This window comes from Tympanuchus pallidicinctus, unplaced genomic scaffold (assembly GCF_026119805.1).
Source record: "Tympanuchus pallidicinctus isolate F22 unplaced genomic scaffold, pur_lepc_1.0 scaffold28, whole genome shotgun sequence".
NCBI lineage: Eukaryota > Metazoa > Chordata > Aves > Galliformes > Phasianidae > Tympanuchus > Tympanuchus pallidicinctus.
The window spans coordinates 2,389,780-2,417,735 of NW_026294745.1; the positions used below are offsets into that span (position 1 = coordinate 2,389,780).

General features: G+C 44.7%; 3 protein-coding genes across 10 annotated transcripts; 1 reads left to right on the top strand and 2 right to left on the bottom strand.

Annotated features, from left to right (window-relative positions):
• Positions 1-1,162: 1,162 nt before the first annotated feature.
• Positions 1,163-4,675, bottom strand: RILPL2 (Rab interacting lysosomal protein like 2). 2 transcript variants are annotated; one of them, XM_052691393.1, is made up of 4 exons: positions 4,325-4,675; positions 3,626-3,777; positions 2,188-2,286; positions 1,163-1,735 (listed from the first exon to the last, which is right to left on the bottom strand). In XM_052691393.1, exons 1-4 carry the CDS (start codon positions 4,550-4,552, stop codon positions 1,711-1,713), a joined length of 504 nt encoding a protein of 167 aa, XP_052547353.1. In that variant the 5' UTR covers positions 4,553-4,675; the 3' UTR covers positions 1,163-1,710. The 2 variants fall into 2 exon arrangements, with proteins under 2 accessions (XP_052547353.1, XP_052547352.1); XM_052691392.1 differs by having other exon boundaries at positions 4,217-4,675.
• SNRNP35 (small nuclear ribonucleoprotein U11/U12 subunit 35) lies at positions 3,731-9,378 on the top strand. 3 transcript variants are annotated; one of them, XM_052691389.1, is made up of 2 exons: positions 3,731-3,840; positions 5,145-9,378. In XM_052691389.1, the coding sequence occupies exons 1-2, from the start codon at positions 3,834-3,836 to the stop codon at positions 5,942-5,944; spliced, it is 807 nt and encodes a 268-aa protein (XP_052547349.1). In that variant the 5' UTR covers positions 3,731-3,833; the 3' UTR covers positions 5,945-9,378. The 3 variants fall into 3 exon arrangements, with proteins under 3 accessions (XP_052547349.1, XP_052547350.1, XP_052547351.1); XM_052691390.1 differs by lacking the exon at positions 3,731-3,840 and adding an exon at positions 4,747-4,876; XM_052691391.1 differs by lacking the exon at positions 3,731-3,840 and adding an exon at positions 4,897-5,043.
• On the bottom strand, positions 7,034-27,577 carry RILPL1 (Rab interacting lysosomal protein like 1). Of its 5 annotated transcripts, none has more exons than XM_052691384.1 (8): positions 27,062-27,576; positions 23,822-23,972; positions 19,787-19,905; positions 18,846-19,064; positions 16,184-16,356; positions 15,546-15,638; positions 12,146-12,233; positions 9,635-9,752 (listed from the first exon to the last, which is right to left on the bottom strand). In XM_052691384.1, the coding sequence occupies exons 1-8, from the start codon at positions 27,359-27,361 to the stop codon at positions 9,747-9,749; spliced, it is 1,149 nt and encodes a 382-aa protein (XP_052547344.1). In that variant the 5' UTR covers positions 27,362-27,576; the 3' UTR covers positions 9,635-9,746. The 5 variants fall into 5 exon arrangements, with proteins under 5 accessions (XP_052547343.1, XP_052547344.1, XP_052547345.1 ...); XM_052691385.1 differs by lacking the exon at positions 12,146-12,233 and adding an exon at positions 13,063-13,138 and having other exon boundaries at positions 9,637-9,752; positions 27,062-27,577; XM_052691387.1 differs by lacking the exon at positions 9,635-9,752 and adding an exon at positions 13,063-13,138 and having other exon boundaries at positions 12,150-12,233; positions 27,062-27,577.
• Between the last annotated feature and the right edge of the window lie 379 nt (positions 27,578-27,956).

Here is a 27,956-nt window from a genome sequence, read left to right on the forward strand (position 1 = left end):
TCATCTTCTAACGAGATGTAAAGCACTTAACAGGGAAAGGTGCCCTGGGCTTGGGAGTTAAACTTCTTTGCTTGCCTTTGCTGAAGGCAGCATAGTTGCTCTAACAAGACCCTAGGCTCTTCTATTGTGGTCATAGTTTGCTTCCCTTCTGTGAGAAGAGATGCACAGCTTCTCTCCATACCCGATTGCATGCAACTTTAGTGCCAGAAAAAGAATAGCCCCAAAAGGTTGTGGTTGTCTCCTGTCTACATTAACTGGTGAACTCCTGCTTCTTGTTTTCACTAAAGAACGTAGCCAGTGGTAACTTGAAAAGAACAATTGCAGCATTCGCTGTTTCCTCTCCTACCTGCCAATGAGGAGTGGTCCTGGGCTGTGCTACAGTCTCTGTACCTCCTTGGCAAGCTGGTACACTTACATGCATCTACTTGATCTGTGTGCTTTGTTGTTACTTGAAGCTGTTTCCTTAAGGTATGGTAGAACTGAGAACTGTGGTTTTAGGTGTAGTTTGCCTCTCCTCTGTGAGACTGTAAAATACGTCTTAGGATGAACCACACAGGAAGAGGCCGTTCAGAGCACGTGGAAACATCTTTCAGTCTTTCAGAGATGTGTCCTGGCTGTTGCAGATGCAGTTTTTTTTTCCCCCCTCTAAACATAAACTCTCTCCAGAAGATGCATTGAATTCCTTCCTTCGTACTGTGTTCTAGAAAATGAATCAAAAGAATCAAAAGACTTCAGATCTTCCTTTCACTTCTAAGGAGTGTCAGATCATAGCTTGATTCCTGTCACTGCTCTTTTTATGTTTGCTCACACTCTACTGCTCTTGAAATTCTGCTTTTCTAAATGTGAAATTGTAACTGGTATTTTGAAGCTTTTCTTCTATTGTTTGCCCTCTGTGATTCTACTAGTGACAAATATGTATTAACTTAAGCAACAACAGCTTGTATCTGCTAATTAGAGGGGAAAAAAGCTTGTGAAAAAGACAACTGTCTAACCCAGAAAACCCTTTGTTGAAAGTAAAATGTTTGATGCATCTATTCCAGTTGAAGCTTGTTTGCACCTCTGAAATAATATCAGTCCTTGATGTGATCAGAGTGTGATGCAACAGCTTTTCTTCCTTTGCTGTGCTAGTTTCTTCCATCCCAATCCTAAAAGTCCACTCCTGTGAATGCCCAGTTAATGCAAAGAAAGAGCACAAGCACTGTGGGGGCTTTTTTCAAGCACTTGGTTAATAATAAGATGGGGAATTACTTTTCATGTCATATCAGTGAGGGGTCAGCTGGAATTCTTTCCCAGCTGTGACGGCACGTGGAAGTCACATATCTTTAAAAAAAATAACACATCTTAATCTTATAAAATCACTTTGAGCTGATTACTCCAGTATGTACACAAGGTCAGTGTACAGGAGTACACTTGCATCATAGGTTCTCTTAATAAGAACAAACAAAACCTTTATATATAAACATTTATTTTTTTTCCACAAGTAACATCTGAAAGGAATCCAACAATGCAAAAAGTGTACATATGTTAAAAGGTTGCTAAAAAAGCAAAGTAAAGCCTATTCTGAAAGAATATTGTACAACAATTGTTCTGAGACTGCTTATTCTCTACCACTAAGAGTGATGCTTTGTTCTCCAGTTCTTGACTCCTTGCTCCTTCAGATGCTTTTGCTGGGGCCATTTCTGAACAGAAGTGGCAAGTTTTCAAGAATGTTCATTTTCCGTGTTTAAAAGAGAACCTGCAAAAGAAAAATACAAATGGAGAAGAAGGATCGTGCTGTGTGATTGCCACCTCGGTGTGTTCTGCTATTTTGGGGATCTTTAAGGACGTGACCTGAGCTTGTGGATGCTGCATGCAGCTGCTTGCACGCAGTGTAAACAAACCCCCAGGGACAGCAATCATGAGTCTTAATGTGCTGACAGGTCCCAGGTTGCATAGTTTTGTTCTGAAATGCTGACTCTGTGTAGAAAAGTGTCACACTGCTTCCCTAGGTGGAGCTTGCCTCCCTGTCGATTGCTTTTTGAAAGGATTTCTCTATCACGTTTGAATTTTATAGAGAGGAGAAGGAAAAAAATATCCAGCCAAGTAGGCTGAAGTTCAGAATTCCCCCCTGGATTCACTGTGTGTGCAGTGTGTCCTCATCTCATGCTTTGCTGAAACAACATCAAAAAAAAAAGTAGACAAACTTACAGCCGTTTGACGATTGTCTTCTCACTGCTGTCCTTTCTGCTGCCGTGGGGTCCCTTCTCCAGTTCTTTAGTCTCATCCTTTCTCTGTGAGATGATCCCACTGATAAGAGAAGTGGATTTTGTTTGGTTTTGCTATTTTTGTCACTAGCTTAGTGTAGTATTGCTGTCCAGTGCACAGTCTGGGACGTGAGAGAAGGTGGCTTTTGGCTTATCCTGTAATTCTGTATAAAATTTCCTGAACCCCAAAGCAGCATTTACATTCAGTCTTGGAACAAAGCTCTGGGTCATTAACAGCATATTTTAAACTTTCCTACCAATTTTTAACTTGGCCTGTAGTAAGCTATGTGTCACACATGAGAAATCAAAGACAAGAAGCTATTCCAGTGGTTGCACAGTGAAGGTAGTTGGCCAAGATGGGGAAGCTGCTGCCTCACTGCAGCAGTGCAATGGGAGAACTGCAGCTGTGCAGTTTGTAAACTGACTTCTTGGATTTAACTTTAACTTTGACTTAACTTGTTACAAACAAGGCAAAGGGCAGCCTTGTTGAGTCTAAGAGCTTGTTGCTTTGTTATCTCAGATGAAATCCCTACTTCTCAAACTTTGTGAGTCTAGATTAAAAAATAATTTATTGCTCCAAGGACCATATAATACAGCCAGAAGCATGAGGGGCAGAGGTGGGAGAGGAAAACAGCCTTGGAGGTGAAGCAGTTTGTAGCACAAAAGGAAGACCCTTCCTGATTCTCGTCTTCTCCCACGCTGCTCCCTTCCAGAAAGACTGAGATTCTGCTCTGAAGAAACTTAGTCAGCACAGAGTTGTGCAAGGAACTGTAGCTGTTGGCATTCTTAAAAAACAAAAAAACACAAACAAACAACAACAACACAAAACAAAAAATGCTTCTCTTCAATGACAGCAGAAGGGCTCAACAGGCTGCGTTCTACATTAATGCTGTACACATGCTGGGAGCAGAGGAACAGTAGATATGCTAGCGGAACCCCATCTGCACTCACAGCAAGTTGGAGGAGGAAGTAAATTTCTACTACAACAAAATGGAAACCCCCATGATGTTCCGGCAAGTGGCATGGCTTTAGGCAGGAGCAGTGTGTGCAACTGCTCTATGCAGGTTTTCTCTGCGTGAGAACTCAGCTTGTATACAGAGATGTAAAAACCACATGTAGGTTTTCAGGGGCACAGTTATTACAAAAGGCTGCTAACTGCACGAAGTCAGAGGCAGTTCAGTCTTAAAATTTTGCATAGAAGCTTCATCGTTCCCACACTTTTCTTTGCTCATTTGTAGGTTCTTGGGAGCAGAGATGTCTTTTCTTCTAGGGTTGGACAGTACCCAACTCAATTTAGGTGCTCAAACCTGCAATGCCATCATCTGATAAGCTCCCTAGAAAGAAGTAAATGTTGCTTGTTCTTTGCTGACCACGCCATATACCTTTTGTAGCACTGCAGCTCCTCTTGCACCACGAGAAGTTGAGCTTTCAACTGGTTACGTTCCTGCAACACTTCTCGCAGCTCCTGTAATGTGAACCGAGGCCGATTTGGATCTGTGAGGTCTATCACCATTTTATCTGGTCCCAAGTTGGGCTGCAAAATAAGAGATGTAAAGTAGGGGATGTGATCTTGTAACCGGTCACAGCAGGATGGGAGGTAAGTTGCACCAGAGGAGATTTGGCTGGGCATTCGGAGAATCTTCTCCCACAGGGCGGTCAGTGCTGGCACAGCTGCCCTGGGAGGTGCTGGGGTCACCATCCCTGTAGGAGCTCAGAAGCTGTGGGGATGTGATGCTGTTGGTGGGCAAGGTGTGATGTGTTGGTGATCTTCGTGATCTTCACCAACCTTAACGATCCTATATTACAAACACACTGCGATTGTTACAACGAGCATCCCTTCCTCACCACCCCGATCTGTTTCCCCAGCAGTCAGTTGCTATTGTTCACGCTCTGTTTGTATCCCTATCGCAGCAGCGCCCACCGGGCAGCGAAGTCTCGTTTCAAAGCGTCGAAGCGCCGCTCTCCCCACCCACCTGCTGGCCGCTCCCCGCCGCCCCGCGCCCCCGCAGCGCCTCCAGCTCGTCCCGCAGGCTGTCCCGCTCCATCCTCAGCTGCTCCTCGTTCAGGCTGCTTTCGCTCACCAGCGCCTCCAGCATCTCCAGCACCCGCACGATGCTGAACTGCAGCCGTGCGGCGGCGGCGGGCGCCTCGGTGCCGGCGCTGAGCTGCAGGAGGTCCCGGCCCACCGCGGAGGAGATGTCGTAGACATCCTCAGCCGTCAGCTGGAAGGGGCTCTTCTGCAGCGCGCTCTCGGGGCCGCCGTCCTCCTCCCCGTCCTCCTCCTCCTCCCCCTCCCCGCCGCGCCGCATGTCCGCGGCCCGTTACCAACTTCCTTCCCCAGGGCCGGACCCCGCGGGCGGAGCGAACCCCGCGGCTTTCCATCGAGGGGCCGCGGCCCGGCGCCGCCCCGCCCTGGGGCTCCCGACGGGCTGAGCCGCGTTGTGCCCGCCCCGGAACCGCCTCCGAAGCGGGGCGGAGCGGGACGTGAGCGCGTCCGGCGCTGTGTTGCTCTGCTCCGCGGCTGCCGAAAGCAGTGTGGGAGCCGGGAGGGTCGGGGGGAGCGGCTGAAGTGAACGCGGCGTCCCTCGGTTCGGTGTCAGCTGGCGGCGCCAGGGGCCGCGCCGTGAGGAGAGGTGAGGGGTGGGGAGGGAGCCGTGAGGGCGGGAACGGGGCGGTTCCGATGGCGGCTCCGCTGTCCGTGTGAGGCCCGAGATCCCGAAGGGCTGCGGAGCCTCGCGGGGAGCGGCTGCTGAGGCGGGGCCGGCGGGGCCGCGCCCGGTTCTCGCTCCGGAGTCTTTCTGTGAGGATCGCTGCGCTCCGGGAAGCGCTTCCCCCACGCCTGTTTACCTTTCTAAAATGTCAGCAGCGAGCTGTGTCTAATTTGATTTCTTTTCCCGCCAGCGATGAACGATTGGGCGCCCATAGCAAAGGAGTACGACCCCCTGAAAGCGGGGAGCATCGACGGCACGGATGAGGAGCCCCACGACCGTGCCGTGTGGAGGGCCATGCTGGCGCGTTACGTCCCCAACAAGGGCGTCACCGGAGATCCTCACCTCACCCTGTTCGTAGCGAGGCTCAATCTGCAGACGACGGAGGAGAAATTAAAGGAGGTCTTTTCCCGATACGGAGACATCAGAAAGATCCGTCTGGTTCGAGATCTGGTCACGGGATTTTCCAAGGGTTATGCGTTTATCGAGTACAAGGAGGAACGTGCTCTGCTGAAGGCCCATAGAGATGCCAACAGGCTTGTTGTCGATCAGCACGAGGTCTTCGTAGACTTCGAACTGGAAAGAACTCTCAAAGGATGGATTCCTCGGAGGCTTGGAGGAGGTTTTGGAGGCAAAAAAGAATCCGGGCAGCTGCGGTTCGGAGGACGGGACAGACCTTTCCGGAAACCCATTAATTTGCCAAATGTGAAAAATGATTTCTATGGAGAAGGCTCAGCAGAGAAAAGAAACTGGTCTCGAGAGGGAGCAAGGGACTGGAGAACAAGAGACCGAGAGCATGAAAGGAGCAGAGAGAAGAGAGGGCCAGAAAGAGAGCGGTCGTGGGGTTGGGCTGACAGCGAGAGAGAAAGAGACTCAAAAGAGGAGAGGAGCAGAGGGAGAGAGAGGAAGGATAGAGACAGAAAGGACAGAGAGAGAGACCGGAGCAGGGAAAGAGATGCCAAGAAGCAAAGAGATGATGATAAGTATCGATAGCTGGCAGCACCTTGTCTTAAGGGAACGATGGGGAGCTTGAGTATGGTGACTACTCTTTTCTGTAGTGTGAGACACGCAGTACTGCCCTTAATGCTGCCTGGGGGCATGCCTCTGCTGTCATGGTGAATGAACTGCTACGGAGGAGATGATGCAGGAAAACGCTGTGCCTTCTGGAGGATGTGGACACGACTCTGTTGTAGGTGTCACCTTCAGCATGGGGCTGAGAGCTGCGTTACCCAAACGAGCAGTTTCATGTTATTGTCTTGTGCCTTTGACTTTTATCTGCTAGAAGCTCTCTATAGTGTGTTCCTAGTGCAGTTGTTCTTCAGAGAAATTAAACATTTCTATTAATATTTTAAAGTGGTGAGTAAGAAATGCACGTTACCATCCCATCAAAATTGAGTGCTCACCTCATTTTGCTGCTGGGATCACTGTTCGTTAGAGAGCTCCATATTTCATTCTTAATGTGCCAGATGCCCCCTCTCATTTTGTGAGATAGATGCCCTTTATGAATTCGCTTTATGAAGAAATAGGAATGAAACGATAGCAACAAACTGAACTTCTGAAATATGTGACCCAAAACAGAAGCTGAAAGGAAGTGACTTTATTTTCTTGAGGACACTGGGACAGGTGAGATCTGTAGTAATATTATGTCCTTAAGTAGTTCTGTGAGGTGTGAGAGAAGCATGTAGTAAGAAATCAATTTTTTATGTATTGGGAATTGTTATTACCTCTTATTAGAGGAATGCAGACTACAGACTAGTAAGGAGGAAAAAAACCACATTCCTGATCAATAGATAAGCAATCATTGAAGGACAATGTCATGGTTAAATGTGGTCACAGCTGCATCCATTGTCCTTTCCTCCTCACTGCAGGTAAAATCCTGTCTGCATTTTAACTTGTACTTCTGTCAGCCTTTGAATAGCTGCACCCTCAACTTGGCCCAGCTCGAGGCTGTATATCCATGAGCAGTGGCATCACCCTTTTTCAGGGGAAAGAAGCCAGATCTGCGCAGTGCGACCCAAAGCAGGTGGTGTTAGCATTCCACACAAAGGAAAAAAAAAAAAGATGCAAGTCTTGAAGAAATGCTCATTTCTCAGAAATATTTATTAAACTGTTAAAATGATTTACTGCCCAACCGAAACAGAACAAAAAAACACACAAAAAAAACCCAAAACAACTTCAGTGATCCTGCGCTTTGGAGACAGGATTGTTACGCCCTTTACCTGGCAACATCCTGCCTTCCTTTTTACAAGCAGATTTTAGCTAAATATTGAGAATCTACATGATAGGTCTTCAACCCTTTACGTACTCATCCCTATTTGCCATCCTTTCTGATGGCACCTTAATGTGTATTAACTTGGTGTTTCTAACATGAGGACGAGGAGCGGAGTGGTTAATGCTAGCAGGAGTAACTAATTAGATTTTTGAGGTAATGGGCTCAGAGATAAATAGGGGAAGGTTGTACTGCTTAGTGTCATTGTTTGAAATTGGCTGCGGATTTGACCCAACAATAGTGCGCAGGGCTCTAGTGTGTGGGACCAGCTTTACATGCACTAGGCCAGGACAGCTGGTTTTTAATATATGAGCTTAGATGCTGGGGGAAAACAGCTCAGCCTGTCTTTCTGTTGTCTCAGTTCGTTGCTCTTAGCTTAATTTGAAAAGTGATGTGCTTATTCAGGCTGTGAATCTGCTGCATCTTTCTTTTGTTTCTGTTCACTGCATCTCTAAATCTCTCAATGTGTCAAATGACTGTAAACTATGCTAGAGATGGGAATCATTCACAATTTATTTGAACTGCCTACAACTATAGTGTGCTTTTTTATATTCCCCACTCAATCTGAAAGTGAAATCAGGATCTTCACAACTAAAGTATTACAGCAAGTCTTCCCTCTGTTTGAGAATGGCCTTTCATGCAAGGGAGGGAAGTGATGTTTTAATGAAAAGTTTTCTGTAAGCATAAAAACTTAAGAAGTGTTACCAAAACGTAACCAGGCAAAATTCTCTCTGCCTAATACTAGCATCAAATGCTACTGTTGCTACATCAAATGGAAATGCCTTTAATATAAGGCCACGTTTCTCCCTCCTGCCCCAGGCAATGTCAGTGACAACTGGCAGGCACAGTAAATGCTCACCCTACGATGTGCTGAAGGTCTGTGTTCAACATGAGCAGTTACACACAGGAGCAGAGCAGCATTCAGCCCACTGTTGTGAAAACTGATTTTCTCGCACAGCTTCACATCAGATGAGCTAAGAGCCTGGATCTGCTGCCTGTATGCATTAACAAACCCGTTGCTGGATCATCCTGGACTGAGTACAACTGGCCTGCACTAAACCTTCTGGTTTGCTCTTATCTAAGTATTCTTCAGGACATCCTCAGCCACCTGCATCCAGCTCTGCCTGCACAAGTTGCCCACAGGTGCAAAGCTGGGTTGTGCACTGCCACAGACCGTGCACACGTAGTAATTATGCTGCATGGAGCTTTAGTGTTCTGGTTTAGGCAAGCATGACCTTGGTCAGCCCCAAGGGTCTTGCATGATTAATTGCAAAGCAGATGTAGACCCCACCTCCTGCCAGTTCAGATGCATTCATGTGCTGGGCTTTTGATGGTGAGTTAGGAGTTAAGCTCCTCCGCTTGCTGGCTGCCCACACAGTCAATGCCAGCGGAGCAACCTGCACATACAGAACACGTCTCTGCCAGCCTAAGTAATGTTTAGGGTAGTCAGAAAAAAGAAAACATTTTGAGCTGGGGTCATCTCAGAGTCAGTTAAGATAGCTCATGTCAGCTGAGGATGTCTTTTACTCTGAAGTTAGGCATTCTTACCTAGACAGAAAAGTGGAGTGTGACTTAAATCAAAACCTGCCTATGGGAAGGGGACCTAACTCCTTTATGGCAGCTGTCTGCTACTCTAGGGGAAAGTCTCTGGTAAGAAAGAAAAAATTCAAGTGTTAGAATTCTTCCTTGTAAGCAATTCTTTCTCCATTACTACTGCAGAACTCATGGCAAAAAGCAAGGCACGCTCACCTCACACGTGGGTTTCTTCAGGCTTTAGGCACTGTAAGCATCAAGGGAAATGTACACTCCTTATCCCTCTTGAGGCTACTCCAGTTTGTCACTTTCTATCAGGTGGATTTCCAAGGGGTTACTCTGCAAAATTCAGGAGTGAACTTGACAGGACACAGCAGTGCTACAATCTGCAGGGAGAGCGGCCAGCTGTGGTATCCCTCTTGAAAAAATTCTTACCAAGTTACAAAAAAGCAAACAACCAAAAGTTTTAACAAATAAGGTGACAGAGTCTTTGCCAATAGATATTGTACACCGCAAACAAACTTCTAATAATGGCACAGGTCTTTTTTTTTTGGTTTAGATAAGCTTGTGTTACTGTAGTTAATGCACAAACAAGACCATAGACTTGTTATTCAGCACAAAACAAGTCATCTAGAAGCTTCAATGTCCCCGGGTATCAACTGCTCCTACAAAGCTTGGATTCCTTTTTCAGCAGTCACCAAGTAAACAGTGAGTGATCCCTTCTGAGGAGTTCATCTGGAACACAACCACTGCAGCGTGCAAGGCAAATAAAGACCATGAACTGCCAGATCTGTTCACAGAAGCTTCTTGTTACTACACTGTTGAGATGTTCTGCAGGAAGCTCAGGCTTTTAGTCACAGGTGTTGCAGGGCTTCTTGTCCTTGCTCTGTGTAGGTGTCATCTTTATTTGAATTTGACCATTCACGAAAAGTATCCTGGAAATGGACGTTTTTCTGCGATGCCTGCATACGTTTCTTATCACGAGAGAAGAAACTAAACCTTCCGAGTAGGAAGGAGGAGATGAGGGAGAGGAGGGAAAAGAAAGAATACTGTTTACCATCTTGAAAATACCTCCACGCCCGCCACAGCACACAGCACAAACACAGAGCAAAAAAATCTGTTGGCATCCACAAAAACCAAGGCGGTGAAGCCTGATGGGAGTGCATGTCAAAATGTTATTAGAGATGAAGTCATTGCAAAATCTCAAGCAGTTTTGCTATGGAAGCTTCAGATAAGCTCTAAATGCTGTTGACTCTACAAGTGCAGTTATCAGTTTAGATGTATGTTCCTCCTCCCCCAGCCCCAAAATACAGAAGCCACAAAATAGAGGTTAGTTTCTTAGCATAAGTAAAGTGGTATCTTTAGTGTTACATCTGTATAATTTATTATAAAGCAGAAATAGAGGATGTTCTTAGTGGTGCCAGCAGAGAAATTCATAAGATAAGAAGATAAGCCTCCACAATTTTTTCCAGGTGAGCGCATTTTGTTGCATAGACTCAACTGCTGCAAATGTAAATGAATAACTGCACTCAGGTGCACAAGAGTGTGCAGGATGGAGGCTCTAAGCAAACGCACACGAGTGTGCACATCATTTCCTGTCACATGGCTTGGGTGCTGTAAGATAATGACACACGTGAACCAACAGCCATTTAATACAACAACAAATTGCCAGCTTACAACACAGCTAAACGGTACAGTTGGAGAAACTCCTTAGTATCATTTTTGTATAGCATGGAGTTACTTGATTAAGCAAATTCAAATCTTGTAACGAGTTCAGTAGAAGAGCTGTTAGCACTGTGCTTAGGTCTGCTGAGAAATGCAAAAGTTTCGGTTCCACACACCAAAGGTTTGAATTGGCCTCACACCCTTTTGGTTTTAATGCTGCACACTCTGTGGTAAATACTGTTTTGCTTGCACAGTGCCAAGAGAACTGCTGAATGCTTCTATGTAAATATAAACTCAGCTTTGACAGAAGGTGGGATATTCGTCAGGGCATAAACCTGACCCTCTGTCCAAACTTCTCTACCCACACACCCTTCAGTCTCCTCTCAGTACCAGGATCCCAACCTTCCACACTGCCTTGTGCAGAGCAGGGAGTTCTGCCTTCAGTGTCCCCAGGCACACAGGGGGCTGTATGTGAGTGTCAGACAACGTTTAAGGCAGCTTTCATGAAGTAAAAAAACCCAACAGCATCCCATTGTATACACAGCTAAGCATATTGGTAATTACTAATATTACTAACATGGTAACTTGACCTGAAAGCTGTAAAAGGCTGCACGAGGGCAATGCAAGGTAACTAGCAGGACCTGAACTTTTGCATTTCCTGGCTTCAAGTGTGCAGACTTCATAGGGAAATAAGTCTTTCTGCACTTAATTAGTCTCTTTTTTTTTTTCAGGGCCAGAGTCAATTCAGCTGAGAAGTGTCCAGTCACTGAGGCTTTCTGCTGGGCACAATCAGGCTTAGTACCTTAGTACCTCTACTTATGTAGTAAGTTTCCAATGAAACTGTTCAGTATTTTTTTTTCTCCACTTTTTATCATGAAATTAAGTAAGAGAAAACAGCGTTTGTAAAATCTTGACACCACAGAATCACAGAATCACAGAATCACCTGGGTTGGAAGGGACCTCAAGGATCATGTAGTTCCAGGATTGGCCTATTTTTAATTCCTTCTGAAACAGTGAAAACTGTTCTTACGCCTAGAATTTTTTATGGAGAATGTTTCAAAAAAGCATATTTATGGAGAAGAAAGAAATGTAAATACTGTGTTGCTGCTGTAGATGTAAAGACCTCCAAAGCAGCAGTTCCGATGCAAAGAGAATTTGCTTTAACAGTTACCAGCATCTCCTCCAGCAAGAGTCAAGAACAGGGCATCAGAATTGGTTACTGAGAGTGCACACTCTATTCCCAAAATACATAATTAGAGACAAAATCTACAGCACATAGATAGAAAGACATGGAAGCAAGAGTCTATTATTAACACTGGAAATTAATGTAGAGATTCAACCATTATGTTCTGTGAATCTGACTCGTAACAAGTAATTAGAATGATTTGGGTTCTTTCAAAAGCACTGGTGTGGATTATCAATAGGCTGTCTTAGTAAGCTAAGTAAAATTCAGAGGTTCGGGTTAAAACTGCATGTTGTAACGGTTTTCTGGTGAGTAATGATTGGCTGAGCATGGTAACAGTAAGGCAAAAGGTGAGAAAATGTCAGTACTCGAGGATGAGCACGGAGGACTATGGCAGGTGGTGCACTGACTGGTCATTCTGATGGGCACTTTGTGCTTCTGTGATCCCACAGGCAGCCGATGAGAATGCAACCAGCAGTCCATGTTAACAGGGCCATGCAGAAGGAAAACACGGTACCAAACATGAACAAAAAATAAATCCTACAAGGGACACAAGTCTTCTTATTGGCTGCAATGTGGGATCATCTGGAATCAATCCAGCTGCTACCATGGGCATTATGGCTGTAAAGATCCTGGTCAGGAAAGTACAGACACAGAAGAGGTAAGACTGGAGCAAGGGAAAGAAAAAGCATTCCATTAAAAAGAAAAGACACAAACATAATACACGGGGTTACTCTGAATTATCACACACGACGTATTACAGGGAGAGGTGGATCTGCATCACCCAAGACAGCTCTCCTCAGTGAAAACCTCTTATTTAGAAAATGAAGTCATTGAAACAGATTTAATTGCTTTTGAATTTCTAAAAGATACCACTTTTCTGTTGTGAAACATCTGGGTTGGATTTCTCAAGGTATTACCACCTCTAGCAATGCAGAGCAGAGTGCACGTTTTTCTTCCCAAGAAACAAACAGGCACATACATAATGAAATGAAGGATGAAGGTGTAAGTTAAATACAAAGCAGGACAGTGCTGTGACCACTGGCTACTTGCACAGAAAACAGGGTTAGACAGGACCAGCACTGCACGTAAAGACTCTACAAATGTTATGGCTGATAGTTTTAAGTTAAAAACCAACATCACATTTGAAATCTTAAAATAACCTCCTAAGCAAGCTACTTGGTTAAAGGGCCTGCATATCTGCTCCAGAAGAACCTGCTTTGCTTCACATGCAAAAAGATGCTAACTGCAGGCAGCTCAATATTTGTCTGAAACCTTGCAACTACTCTAGCAGAAGTATTTCCTAGCTGGCCAGCAGCAAGACCACTTCTTTGTAACAGTTCAGCACTTCTAATAGGCATTGTACAATTCATGCAATTTAGAGCCTGAGAGAGCAAGATGGCTGGGAGCTCAGTGCCCAGCCAGCCCCACACAAGCCTGCCAACAAACCTTCATTCATACCTGGAACACCCTCTGTTTTTCTAAGGATTCTCCTCAGAGGTTCTCCCTTGTGCCAAATATTTTTTTGAACTGTGGACTAATGTCAGTTAAAGATTAAGTAGAAATCACGAAAGGCATTTCACGTGTGACCAAATGCAGCTCTCCCCAACACAGCCACTCTTAACCGCTAATTTTAAATTCAAAATGAAAACATACAAGTAAACATTGTTCTATCATTTGCAGTAGCTAGAACGTCTGCTTTGAAGCACTGTGACACACTCAGCTGCAGCAACCAGACAGACACATCAGCTTTTGTAGACTGCAAGAATAGCAAGGGAACTTATGGCTGCTTCGGGCATTACGTCAGCGACAAACAAGCCCGTATCCTTGAAGTAAAAACAATAGGGCATTTTCTGCTCAAAACACAGGGCACATTTCTAATCCTTGTACTCTTCCTCCTCAGTAAACCTGGTTACGTTATTTCAACGAAACTCTGACACATAATGTGGCAGACAGATGTAGAAACAAATGAATGCAAGATCAGAAGGCAGTCAGAGTTTGTGCCAAACCTCAGATACCAGGAACAAAAAAATACTGAGTACTCTAACTTCTGTTTTCTTTATGTGAGTGCTGCACAGAAACATCTTAGATGGCATGGGACACATCTCATTCCTTGAGATGGGAGAGAAAAAAAGGGGCACATCATACAAGCAAGAGTGAAACTTCTCTTGGGACTGCAGTATCAGTCTCAAAATGTTTTCGTACTCAGCTTTTTGTTTGGTCAGGAGGAAAAGCCTGAAACAGAAGGCAAAGCAACCCTACTTTCATTCATAAAAGTACTCCGAACACAGATAGCAGAGGTACAAGTTTTCCTCATGTCATTAAGTATGTAGACTTTGTGTGTCAGTGTGTTACCTACACAGTCACAGGTGAGGTGCAGCATTCTGCCTGTGACAAGGAGAAGGCCAGAAGAGTATGTGGAGGTGTTGTGATAGAACAGAGCAGATGCCACATATGGGTTCCTTGCTCTTCCCAGCAGTGAAATCTCCTCTCTTTTCAAAGGTCACGGCTGCCCCTTGTCAGCCACTCTGAGAACTGTCTGGGTTGTGGAAGTAACCCATCCACAAGCACAGTGTTGATGACAAACACAGGGAAGATGGGGCAAAGAAAATAAACCTGACAGATCCCATCCAGACAGGCTGTAAGAATGAGACAAATCTGAACACAATTACCACCGTTTGGATTAGTTAAGTAGCTCAGTGGCTTTATCTTCCCTTATTTAACGTGAGAGCTAAGTGAAGAGAGAGCAGAAAGAACAGGATTGTTGCCTTTTCTGACAAGGGCCAACACAACAAGCTTTTACTTTTTATTGTGTGAGTTTTCATTTAAATATATTTAAACACAGAATCTGAGCAACTGGAAGATAAGGGTCTGAAAATGTGCATTGATTGAATGATTAGTATGATGCTCAGCAGGTATTCACTGATAAACTAACTGAGGAGAAGAAATCATCACAATAACTTGGTGAAAACACTTCTATGCCTCCTGTCATGGCTCCCTGCATTGCTGTGTATGCATGTAGAAGGTAGAGTCAAGGCTAACACCTGGACAGCACGTGCTCTGACTTACAAAACCTCCTAAAAAAGCACTAAAAGTATTTAAAGGAAAGGAGAAGAATTACAACGGAGACAGATCCTGCAAGATGAAGTATTACTGCAGGTGCAGAATGAAAACTTAAGTCCCAATTCAGTGTATTTTCCAGCCATCTGAGAGGAAGGGTTCTTCAGCAAACAAAGCAGAGCTTTTTATGGGCAAACAAATAAAATAATGTATGCAGTTAAAAAAGTTAAGCTTCCAGTATTGTAACAACTCCAAAGGCTTAGTTTGGAAAAAAAAAACATGGAAGGAAAGAATTTTGACAGACAAATGGTTTGGCTCACACTGACTTTATAACCAAGTTGTAACTCGTACAACTGACAGTAAACTTAGCTTTTGGACAGCACCATTAAATACTTCATCACAAGAGGGTGTGATTCCTCATAGCCAAAAAAGCTGGCACCCTCTCTCACCAGGCAGTTCAGCAAACAAAAAGTTTTTGTGCTATATAAGTGCTTGTCAGAATCTAAAGGCTTAGATTAACAGGGAAACAGGCACAGCAAGGTCACGGGGAAAGCTGACTCTCCACACCCAAATGCTGAAGGTCTGCAGTTGGTTTTACTTGTGAACAATGCTTTCCACATGTCTTCCAAACACGAGCTGGGGCCCAGTGATTTGCCTGTGACATTCCACCACCTTAGGGACTGTGCATTAAGGAACTGGGACTTGAACTTAAACAAAGCTCCAACATTCCTTTCTGGAGAAAACACAGCCACTCAACATCTGTCCCATATACAATAGGGATGTGGTCACCTTAATTTTGAATTTCTTCAAAAACTGCCCTACCCAAAAGAAATGTTTTGCTTTTGCATACTATTTCCAGGATCCTTAGAAAATATGCTACTTACAGTCGTTTGATTCCAGACTCAGGCTGAGTTGAGGGTTTTGACTGAATTATGGGTGTAGGTTGAGGGGGTCTAGTTTCTTCTTCTGTTTCCTCACTTGAAAGAATGAAAAGATAATTAATGTTGTCCTCTCAAGTCATGGAAGCTGTAAGTTCTAACAGTCAATCTAAAGCAGTACTATTTATGAAGAAAGGTAAAAGATCTGTTCCAAGCTTATTATATTAAATGGGGGAAATTTCTATCAACTAAGAAACAGCACTTAAAACTGGGCCTCCTTTCAGTACTTTCTTTCCATTGTGACAAGAAAAAGCATAAGAAGACAATGAATAAAAATTCTACAATCTCAATTTTAGTCCCAGTCTTATCCTTATTTTTTTCAGCTAACATTTATTAGATGCTTGTAATTCTTCCAAAACTGGGGGAGAATCTGGGAGTTAAGAAGGACATAGTTTTTCCCAGCGTTGAGAAAACAGTTATAAACTAAACAGTTATAAACTAAAGTAACTAAAGCCCTTATGCTTTCAGTATCTACTTTCAGCCTTTGTCTGCTGAGAGCATTCAGGAGCACATCTGCTGTCTCCTAGAGCTGCTCTACAGCTCCTCTGTGTGTAGCATGCAACGAGAGAGGAAATCTAACTTACCTTTTGTAATATAAAAGCTCTTCTTGAAGTAAAAACACTTTAGATTTCAATTCATTCCTCTCATGAAGGACGTCTCGGAGCTCCTGCAAGGTGAATCTTGGACGATTCGGGTCTTTTAAGTCCATTGCCATCTTTTCTGACTCCGAGAGGCAGTCATCATTGTTTGGCTCTGTCTGGGAAGTGTAAGACAGGCTTTGAATTCATTGTGTGAACACATTTCTGAGAAGTTGAAAGTATTTATCAGTCTATTACCCTTCTTTCTTTTTAGCACTATTAAATACACTTTCAAGAGGAGCAGCAGTTTTAAGAGGAAGAAAATGTAGGAGGAATTCATGCTGAAGACTGTCAGCAGGAACAGCTCAGTGATCGCTTTGTTCTTTCCTGTGCTCAGACGGACCGACGACACACAGTGGGAGCACAAAAACACATGCCCTGATTGCTTCTACCAGCCTAAACACTGGGTCCAACCTGAGCCACCACACAGGAGGTAAGATTTCTTATGGAGAAATTCCCGTGGAATGCAGACTGCTAGGAAGCCCTCTGAAAACGCATGGTCTAATTTCTGATAAACATTTAAGGAATTAATACTTTTAACAAATAAGGTGTATCAAACACCAGCCTTTATGTAAACACTGAAAAAATAGCATAGCAAAAATCCTGACAGCTCCTTCCAGTTTTTCCCACAAAGAGAAAATGTCTCTGGATGTGAGTATATGAAGCAGAGATTTAAGTTTCTGTCACCCTAATGCCTTTGTTTAAAAAAACAGGATTGATATTAGCACCAGGATTTCCAAGTTTGAAGAAACACAGAGACAAAACAGCAGAGTAATGCTCATTTTTCCATTTGTTTTATTCCCCCCTTAATCCAAATGCATTTATTTACACAGACTGTACTAGATAAAGATAGATGCACCCTAATGACAGTTTGAGGAGCTTACCCAAAGTATTCACTTCTTCACACTTCTAGATTAGAATCTGAGTTGATGCCTCTTCTTTTGATTGTATATTTGTCCCACACCTTTCCCTAAATAATCTTTTTTTTTTTTTTTGCTGTATTTTGCTAAAATCAAAGACTGAGCAGCCTGTGGCCAATGCAAATGTACTTGACCAAAGCCAAGAAGCAACATCCATTCCAGAGCATGCAGCTATTCTAACTTTCTGCTTACCACTACAATTCCTATCTAACTATCATCCTGGCAGAGAAAGTGGACAACGACTCTAATTAGAAGTGGCACCAATGCCATGGAACAGAGAGAGGTAAAGAATGCATCCTTTCTCTCCAAAGACTGAAGACACTTTCACACATTCTGGCTTTAGGCCTATGCTCTGCAGCCCTGTTTACAAAGCTGGGTGTCCTGGCTGAATTAAAAGCAATGAAGTCATCCTTGTCATTATTAATACAGTGCTTGCCCAATTCAGCAGTGACATGTTGAGTCGCTGTTGCCTTCGTGAGGTACCAGGTTACCCCATCAGCTTCTGCCTCTGCTTTCTGATGCACATTCTCTCCCATTACAAGTGAATTAAATGTTATGCTCTCAGCTGCAGTCTCTCAGGCACATACAGTGCTGCTGTGCTTCTTACATGGCTCAGTACTGGAGCTCTTATCAACACAGAGAGCCAAACAGCACTATGCCTCAGTGCTCCTCCAAATTCTTTCATATCATAAGACTCCTTATCCTACTTTGTGCTCTTCTAAAGGTAGCATTAGGAAAAGGAAACACAGCACTTTCACTTGAGAAAGACAGAAGTAGTGTCACATGCACAAAAGCCTGAAGATGGTAGGTAGTACTTCAAGAATGTGAAATAAAGCAGGGATTTCAGGCAAAGTAGGCACATTGCACTGCATGCTGGCATTCTGCCCTCAGGTACGATCTGACTGCAGAGCTCTGCTCTCCCTCTGGGACTTCTGCTACAATTCCCTTTCTACTGTGGTTCATACTGTGGTACAGAGGTACTGTGCCTCTGCTATCGTAGTGCATTGCACCTTCAGGACCCACTAGGACTTGCAGATTTGCATGCATACTCAACAAGGCTTAAGCTACCTGTCAGCTGTTCATCTTTTCAAAAATCCAGACTGCTAGAAGATCAGTTTGTTTTCCTTTAGGGGAAGGGGCTGATCTGAGCAAATAAAATAAACCCAAATGTACTGACACAGCATTACCAACACAGTCTGCTTTGAATACAAACTAACAGCTGGTACTCCAGAGATTTTGGACTCCCTTACGATGCTTTTAGTAGAATGCCATAGTAAGCAATGATTTGTTCTGCTATCTGGAGAGTTCTGCAGTCTAGTGCATGACCAAAAAATTGCTCTCCCTAGAAAGTGCAATGTGACACCAAGTCTCAGGGGAGAGCTGTCCTCTAATGCAGACATCCTAGTGCTAACTTGTCCTGCCACTCTGCCTTTTGCACAACTGGTTCTGTGCATTAGAAAGGAGGGTTCTGCTCCATTGGGTTGTCATCCACTCAGGGCCTTTCCTGTGACAGCGCAGTGAGTGACGCTGACCTCTGTGCCATACCTGAATAAAACCATGCTGTCCTTGAGCCCCACCTCTGCCTCTGATTCATGTCAATCTCACTTCCCCAAACAAGAGGTGCTTGGTATGGAGACTGAGGTTCTGTAAAAGATTGTTCTTAAAAAGTTATTTAAAATTCCTCTTACCTGTATTTCCTCCCCATTTTGGCTGTCCTCACCCTGCAGTTTTTCCCTCAGTTTCCCCAGCTCTGCTCGCAGGGTGCCCATCTCCTGCTCCTTGGTTTGCAGATATGCTTCCAACTCCACCTTCTGCTCAATCAGTGCCTTTCCCTGAGCCTCGACAACTGTGATGCGGTGCCGCAGGTCATGGTTAATTTTCATTAACCTGTTCTGTTGCTGCTGAAGCTGTAAGACATTGATGCAGTTTGTCAACATCCATTCAGCCATCGCCCATGCTGACCAAATCCCAAACACTACATTAAAGAACAAGTAGCGGGTTCCTATTAAATTTAATCTGGAAAACTCTCCTCACTCCCCAGGCAGTTTTTTTAATATCTAATTTCCTACCACAGTTGCAGTCTAAAAATTAGACTAAAAATTCTTTAATTGGCTTCCAGAGTAAAATCAGGTACTTTCCCCCAAGCACAGGGAATTCTCCAGCTAAAAACAAATTCATCTTTTCCAATATTTTACTTTGTAAAAGCAAAGTTCAAGGACAGGGTGGTTTCCAGGATTCTGAATAATATCTTAACCCAGAGCAGAGGAGAGGAAGATAAGACAGAGAAGTTCTTATTCTTCAATACTTTGCTTCGATCCCTTGGGTGAGGATGGGAAGCAAAATACATGTGAGGTGGCTGTAACACAGACGGATGTAAGTCATCAACTGATTCCCAAGGTCACAGTGGAGTTTGTGACTTGCTTAAGACTAAATGCAACTGAATCCAAATGCAGCAGGGGCCGCATGCCCGCCTGACTGCCTGACCATTTTGGACGCTCCAGTTACGCTGCACTCTTCAGTTACCAGACTGATATCTGGCACTGCTTACAAATGTGATATTATATGTGAAAGAAGGATATAGAAACATGGGTGAGAAAGAAGGGAAACAGGAAGAGCAAGAGCCACTTACAGCCTCTACATCCTCATTTTTAAGTCCGAGTTCCCGGTCCTTTGCTCTGATTTCATCCCTCTGTTTATCTACAACTTCCTTCAGCTTCTTCATGACTTGCCGTTCTCTCTCTGACATTCCTGGTTAAAAAAAGAACACAGAAAACAAACTAAGGACAAGTAGGAGCTGCTGAGACCAAGAACGCTAACAGGGCCATGATACTTCTAATTCCTCACTGTGATAATGGCTCACACCCACTAGCGACACTGATACGCACTGCTACTTGCTCTTCTAAAAGATCTGTGATCTCTCAAAACCAAGGTCTGGAGTGCAGGCAGCCTGTGCCCTGCTTTGACACATCTCTGATCTTGGACAGATCCCCAAACCTCTGATTTATTCCCCTATTCACAGCGACACCAGACAAGATAGTAGAAACTTGCTAACAGCTGGATGGAGCTGTGCTGAAGCCAAAAAACCAGCGCCAGACAAGGACCCTCACACCAGCCAGTGCAATTGAGCACTGGTTCCTTCCCACAGCTTGCTCTCGTTTACTTGCAGTTCTTGAACCACTGCATCTACAAAAAGGTTCCTGAATCCACTCTTCTGCAGGCAGTCTCAGGGCTGAGTCTAAAAAATCAGCTGTATTTACAAACAAACACAAAACTCCTAAACTGCCATGAGGTACAGAGGGGCTGCAACAAGACTTCAGACCAGCAGTTTTATCCCAGTAAGAGCCAGGAACAGTGAGTGCAGCTATATCCATTAGTATTTGTGTAATGCTTTGAGATCTTTAGATAGCAGGTGCTATTTAAAGGATAAAGAACCATTTTGGTGCTAACTGCTTTTCCTCCCACTATGCTCACTTTTCTCTCTAACATCTGGTGAGCATCAAAGACTTAATTGTGTGCACTGCTTACTACATTATCCTTTTTATTTCAGGAGGAGGGGAAAGGACAGGTGGGAAGTGTTTGTGAAACATCACATTGCCTTCCATTTTCTCCAGCACTGGGGAAGCAGGGAGGGAAATCACTAAGTGCCCTGAACGTAATTATCTCTAAATGACTCAAAGTCTAATATCTGCAAGATCTTAAATGGCACACCCAGCTGGCTTCCCTAGACACATCCTATGAATTCACAGCTTCCTGTTAATTGCTGTGATCACAGCATTGTTCCAGGGAATAAAGAAAGAAAAACATTAAGGAAAAAAAAAGAGAAAAGGCAAAAAAGAACATCCTTCATGTTTATACTTCGGAAACTGTTTACTGATGTATTTATACAACATCCATTATAGCAGACCAAAACACTGATCAGAGGTCGTGGCCCTACTACTTCCTAAAGACTCACAATAAAAATTTGCCTTCACTTTGGAAAGGGAATGGTAGGCTCCTCTGCAGCCAAGCACAGAGGTGTACATGACTCTTGGCATCCTGCTGCTTGTCTGTATTATCATGGCCAGTCTGAGAGAGCACCTCCTCTCCCAGCAGAGAAACAGCAGCCTGCTTGTCCAGTTTGACACATGGGTCAAGTTTGCTTGTGGCATTTTGCTAGGAGAGTGTGATCAGCCAGCATGTTCACATAAGTGCTCTGTTTGAGTTCAGGGAGGAGTAGCATTAATGGATGCTGCAAATTTATCTCTAACCCCTCCTGTTTATTTTGTATTCTGCCACATGTGCCCCTTTCTATGAATGCTGCTCTGCTCTAATTTTCAGAGCACGTGCACGTTCTGTTCAGAGACCTTAGGTGCGATGGTGCTGATCTCCCTCATAAACATCTTCATTAAGCTGAAGTGAGGCTCTGTGCACTACAATGTGACTATTAATTGGCAAGGATTGAATCTCAAAGCCTTAGCACACCTAAATCACTGGCTTCTGCTGCCTGAGCTAAGAACAATTCCTTTTACCAACTGCGTGGTGAGTAAGCAGACAATTGCTAATCCTGGGAGAGTTAGCAGCTAAGGGGAGACATGATCACAGCACCAAATCATGCTGAGATATGAAGATTGGAGCCTGGTCAAAGTTAATCTAGCTAACAAAGCATTTCACTTGAAAACCAGCCTCTGTAGAGCCTATATGCATCAGATCAAATGACAGAGAGGAGAAAAAAAGCAACATGACTGCTTTCTGACACTGTCCAAACAAGTAATTTGAGACAAACCTGCTCATTAATGACATAATTTCCTAAATGGAAAGCAATTGAGTTTGATATAACAGGTCCCAATAACAAGCTCAGTTTGCTGTAAATTAATGTGACTTCACTTATTGACCATTTCAGCCAATAAATATCAGTGACACCAGAATGTCATCTCTGGAATGGATTTGTTTGTTATTATACTTGCGTAGACACAGTAAAAATAACATGAAAAGCATGTGTGGCATTTGCTTGGCTAGCTGAATGTAAAGAGTATGGCTATATTTAAATACAAGCACATGAGCTCCAGTGAGCTAGATACCCAGTGGAAAAAAAGGTGAGAAGACAAAGGGGAAGAAAGATGGTTCTTTATAGCAACGTCAGCCTTCACGGCCTGTGACTCATAACTGCCTTTCTGACACGTTACATGGAGTTTGTGGGCTGACATGGAGCTACTTTTAGGAGATAAACTGACTAAGCTGAAAGAGCTGCATTTGTTTTAGAAAGATAATAATTTTTATTGAAAAAGTAAAATAAAATTAAATTAATTAATTTCCAGGTTTTATAATTTAAATTTAATTCTTTGTAGTCAGCTCCTGAGTGGGAAACAGGGGTAACTTAGCAGTGTCAGACAGTTTCACCCATCAACAGTGAGCTGCAATTTAAACCCAACCCTCCAGTGTCTGAAAAGGATATCCAGCTGTTCCTCGTGCTTTATTGGACCACATGGCTCAGCTGGGTGGTCTGGTTTTCAGGCTGGCCAGTGACTTTGCATGCTAGATGTGACACGAGCCTTCTGAGGGAGCTACAACTTCACTGACAGTCAGAACCCAATGTGAAAGTGAAGCTGTGGCTTGAAGCAGCGTGCCAGAGTCCTGCTCATGCACAAATAGTTCAGAGAGCCATCCCTTCCCAGACTAACTCATCTAATCACAGCCAGGTTTTGCTGCTGTCACCATTCTCAGCTGCCCACCTCAAGGCTGCTTCATCCTCAAAGCTAGGCAGTCAGTTTTTTCAGCTCCTCAGCTTAAACTCCTAGCAAAGTATCATGAAATGGACTTCATAGCCAGCAGGCTCAAATCACATGCTATGAATTGGGAAAGCAAACAGACATCTGCTCCTTTGCCCTCACTCTTAGCAAAGTGCTGCTTGTTCGGCTGGGTAAGAGCTGAGGATGGCAATTGTTTCAGCTACTGCAGTGGAATCTACCTGCAGTTGCCAGTCAGAATTGTTGTCTCAAAATTCATTCAGCCTCAAGAAAGAAGTTGCTCATGAATTAATCAGTTGTTTCAGCTCCTTAGGATTCACCCACTCCCTGGTTCTTCCATCTCTTCACCTACTCTAAACTGTCTGGAAGAATCTTGAATGGGTGAAGGAATCCTAAAGGGAAATAAACCAAATAAAATCTCTCAATTTAGTCTTTTAGAATATCTCTGTATGATGAATTGATGTAATTGAGACAAATCTTGATTTTCTGCTTTACAAACAAACATCCTGAATAGATTGCCAGCTGCACTTCTTTTTGTGCACAATGGTGTGAAATAAACATTGCTGAATGGATCATTGTTTGTGCTAGCAAACATAAGGAGGGATGAAGAATTCTGTTTGCAAAACGCTACCTAAAGATAAAAAAGCAACAGACCAAAAAATGATGCTAGACTTTACTTTCAGACATACTTCCAGCCAAACAAAGCTGCTCAGGCTTCTCTCTCCCTCCTGCTCCTGCCTCCTAAGTCTCCAGTGAAATCACTTGTTCAGAAATTTTCTATTTAGGTTAAAAGGAAAAAAAAAAAAAAAAAAAAAAGCTACAAGCCTGCTGTGTTATGGGGAAAAAAAAAGCCAGAAAGCCAGAATGTTTAGTCAAAATATTTTGATAAAGTATTGCTTTTATAACAAAAGCAGGTGCTGAATTTGAAATATCAAACTTACCTTCATGCTTCTGAAATTCCTCTTCTGTGAAATTAATGTCTTTGTGAGACAAATTTGTCATCAACTGTTTGTTCTCTTCCTGCAGCTGTGCAATTTGGGTAAGAAGGTCCTGTGCTTCACCTCTCCAGACATCTTCCACCAGTTCTAATTCCTAAAGGATACACCAGGACAACACGTTGAGCATACTAAGAGTCTTTGAACGATTTACAGATCAAACCACTATAATTCTTCTATGATTCTCACAGAAAACAATCACATGAGACTACTTGAATACCTTCTATCTACTTTTCCAAAGCCAGCATGAAGAACCCCAGTCTTTGTGCTGCTCCAATATGAGCTATACATGCACATATGTAATACACTTGGTGCAAACATTTTTGACACGCGATTTACCCAAAGGGAAATTCTTCTCATTTTACTGTGAGGACCTGATGAAAGGGATTGCTGTGTTGGTCAAGACAGCCAAACGTGAGCAAGAGCAGCCTTCCACATCTCAGGAAGCAGCTGCAAAGGCTGTTATAAATGCCCCAGAAACATCACAGCGTGGGCAATGGGGGGTCAGTGCTGGGCACAGCCTTTTGGAAGGAGTAACATCTCTCAGTTAAATTTTTGTTACGAGCACAAGTGTAAAACCAGCACGTGACGCTGTGCAGCAAACCCAGAGCTGCCAATCCAAATGATAAACAAGGCAAAACTGTGCTGCTTCTTACAGAACTTGTTCTATATGAAAGGCTGCAGTGGCATCTCTGTTAGTGGCAGCGAGACTGGCCAAAACAACAGCTCCCATTTGTCAGAACGCTGTGTGTCAACAGCAGCTGTCACCAATCCCAGTAAAGGTCAAATTAGGACAAAAAGTGTAAGTGCTTAAGAAGAAACTGTTCCATTTAGAGCTTGTTCAAAACATATCTGCCATAAGCAATGCTTCTGCAGTGAGGGACATTCTCTGCTCCACTTCATGTATGTGCTGCAAACAAAAAAACCTGCACGCAAATCACTGGAGCCAGCTGAGTCACTCGCTGGCTTCTGCATTCATCCAGCACGTCCCTCTCCTACCTAACAACAAAACACTCACAACAACCCTGCCAAGCACAGCTCCAGGCTAAAATAAGCTCTGCTGGGAGATTAAAGGACAGCTTTCTGCTTTGAAAGTATGCTTCAATAATGGGAAATCATATTCCTATTGACTTCCAGCTCCAAATACTATGCTATTCCAGCATTTATTGTGGCATTGCTGTCATTTTACAATATCTCCTTGCATGCTGTTTTGCAGAAAACAGAACATGACAAATAATATGATAAACAACAGATTGTCTATCATGATTGATAGACTTCATTAAGAATATTTCATAAATCACTGCTAATTTTACTCGAAACTCTTTATCTTGAGAAATACAATCTGCAACGAAACTTAATATTGCCAAATACCTAGACTATTTACAATGATGCTGCATATAACTCTGCAGCTAGAACAACGTGCTGACCTAGTTTGAAAAATGAAACAGCAGATTTCAGTTAGAAGCATACTGATTTAAAACAAAACAAAAAAAACCCCACCAGACTCTCTGAACTTACACAGTTCATATGTGGCTGCACTGTAAAGGCTATACTAAGGATTAACTCAGCAAACTTTCTTATTTATTGCTATTGAAGAGCCCAGTGAATTGGAGCAGAAATGAGCTTCTGAGCCCTCATTAGCAGAAGTATCAGACAGAGAAGGCAGGAGGTTGATGGACCAGTGGGTGCCAGTCAGCTTAAGAAACTGCAGGCATGCTCAGCCAGGTTTGGAGGCAAAATGCATTCCCACGTGAAAGCTGAGTGCTAAAGGACCACTAAAAACATGTCTGGATTGGCTTTTGGATGCTTCTCGTGTACAAACATTTCTCAATCTCTGGCCTTTTCTGCTTACCAGTATCTGAGACATAAGTCTTCTTATGGTGGGAATAAACTGGATGTGACACTACAGGTCTGCAGTGATGCAGTGTGCTGGCAATCAACGTGATTTAAAAAACATATCTGTATGCATTGCATATTTTGTTTTCCTTGTTCAATGAGTTCCCAGCAAAGTTCCATTTGGACTGTCTGAACACACCCAGAGGCATCTCATGACTACTACAGACGCTGGCAGAGCAGAGATGTGAGTTGGCAGGGATCAGAAGACATCTGGCAAGGGCAGCCTTTGGCAGCTGACACTTTCAGGAAACTTTTTAACACATACATGGACTTCAGAAGCCTCTGTGCAGGCTGTCAACTTGTGCAAGATACTGGGTGCGTTGCTACCTGGCCCAGTTCTGTATTCATTTCACCAGGCAGCACTTTTAATATCTGAGATAAAGAATGTCAGCCTGCTGGCTGACAATGCAGGGGTCTCAGAAGTAAGTGGGGACATCTGACTACATAGACAGCATTGGACCAGCATAACAACCCACCCACTCACCTCCACATGCCATGTGCAAGAAGGGCAAAAGCATGGCTGTATGCTGTGAGTGTCTATTCTCTAGAGCAGTAGACTTCATACCCTGAAGTCTTACCAGGGCTTTAGGCAGTACAGATCCTCTACCAGTCCATTCAGAGACCCTATTCCTACAATTCCTTCTGCAAAATAATGCAAGAATTACCTTGGATTTTTCATGAGCTAAGCAAAAGTTCCCCAGAGGACTATTTGAAAAGATATAAACCGAGCCCAACTCTTGAAACTTGAGGTCTCTCCTCCAGAAATCCTATTTCCTCCCTATTCCTCCCCGTATGAGCAGGAATGGAATGAGGCAGCAGTGACTGAGCACGGTCAGTTGCTGGAAGAACCAATTCTTTTGCTCTGTTATCTGAACGATGTGAAGATCGGATCTGCCACCTCCACCGCAGTGAGCCGAGCAGCTCGTGATGTCCCGGGACAGAAACAGGATAGGAGGAACGTCCTCAGTGGGAGCGGGCTACGGAGCGCGGTCTGGGTGAGCGCTCCGACACCGACCTGAGATCGCACCGAACAGCCGCGAAAGCGCCAGGAAGCCTGGGTTCAACATCACCCCCAGCTCTACACAAGAAAGGGGGACTACCGCAGCGACCCGGCGGGAAGCAGCGCTGCTTCCTCGTCCCGGAGCGGGGAAAAGCAAGGGGACGGAAATGCGGCAAGCAGGGAAGGGGTGGAGAAAAGGAGGGAGGAAGGAAACTTCCAGGAGGGAAGGAAGAAAACAAACAACAAACAGCCTCACAGCGGCACGGCCATCCCTCGCGCCGTCCCCCCACCTTCTGGTGCTTGCGCTCCTTCTCGATGCGGTCCATCCTCTCCAGGCGGAGCCGATCGAGCTCCAGGCGCAGCTCCTCCATCTCGGGGTTGATGTGGTTGCGGCTCACCAACACCTCCAGGATCTCCAGCACCCGCACCACCTTGGGCATCAGGCGGGCGATGGCCTCGCAGCCGTGCTGGTCGATCACCCGCTCAAACTCCTGCCCCACGGCCGAGGCGATGTCGTACACGTCCATCACCGTCAGCTCCGCCGCGTTCTTCTCCAGGGCGGTGGGCAGCCCTCCGCCGCCGCCGTCCATGGCTCTCCCGACCCCGCGGCGCCCTCATAGGCGGCGGCGGCGGAGCGCCCGGCTTCCCTCGGCGAGCCGCTCTCCGGGCCGGGCCTCGCGATACGGCGCTGCGCTGCCCGGCGGGGCCGCGGCTCCGCGTGACTCGGCCAACTGGCGGGGCGAGGGTTTCAACTTGACCGGGCGGCGGGAAGGGAGCGGCGGCGGCAGCGGAGGCAGGAAAGGAGGGCGCGGCCGCCCCGCTTCGCCTCCCGCCCTCGCTACGCCGCTCGGGGCCAATGGCACGCACCGGGCGGGCCGGAGGAGGTGCCGCGCATGCGCACTGCCGCCGGGCGCTTTGTGCCGCCGTGCCGTGCTGTGCCGTGCCGCGCCCGGGGAGGGATGCTCGGCTCCGGGTCTCGCTGTAGTGGGATGCGGTTTGGTGTTTAAGATTTTCAAGATTTTTACCTTCGGGGGTGAATGTGCACTTTTGGATGTTTTTAGTGTGCTTAGAGGTGCTTGGAGCTTTAATGTGCCCTGAGGATTGTAGGTTGTAATTCCACATCTTGCTGTGCGTGCTGCAAGAATAACTAACGCCTCGTCGGTGAGCTGAGAGCTGGGGCTGTGC

Coding starts and splice junctions, on each gene's coding strand:
- RILPL2 (XM_052691392.1), bottom strand. CDS start 4,552: ATGCGGCGCGGCGGGGAGGGGGAGGAGGAGGAGGACGGGGAGGAGGAC. Junction 3,778..4,216: donor CGGCGGGGAGCGGCCAGCAG/GTGGGTGGGGAG, acceptor CTTATTTTGCAG/CCCAACTTGGGACCAGATAA. Junction 1,736..2,187: donor AAGACAATCGTCAAACGGCT/GTAAGTTTGTCT, acceptor TTTCTTTTGCAG/GTTCTCTTTTAAACACGGAA.
- RILPL1 (XM_052691383.1), bottom strand. CDS start 27,361: ATGGACGGCGGCGGCGGAGGGCTGCCCACCGCCCTGGAGAAGAACGCG. Junction 16,357..18,845: donor AAAATGGGGAGGAAATACAG/GTAAGAGGAATT, acceptor TACACTTCCCAG/ACAGAGCCAAACAATGATGA. Junction 15,639..16,183: donor GAGCTTTTATATTACAAAAG/GTAAGTTAGATT, acceptor CATTCTTTCAAG/TGAGGAAACAGAAGAAGAAA.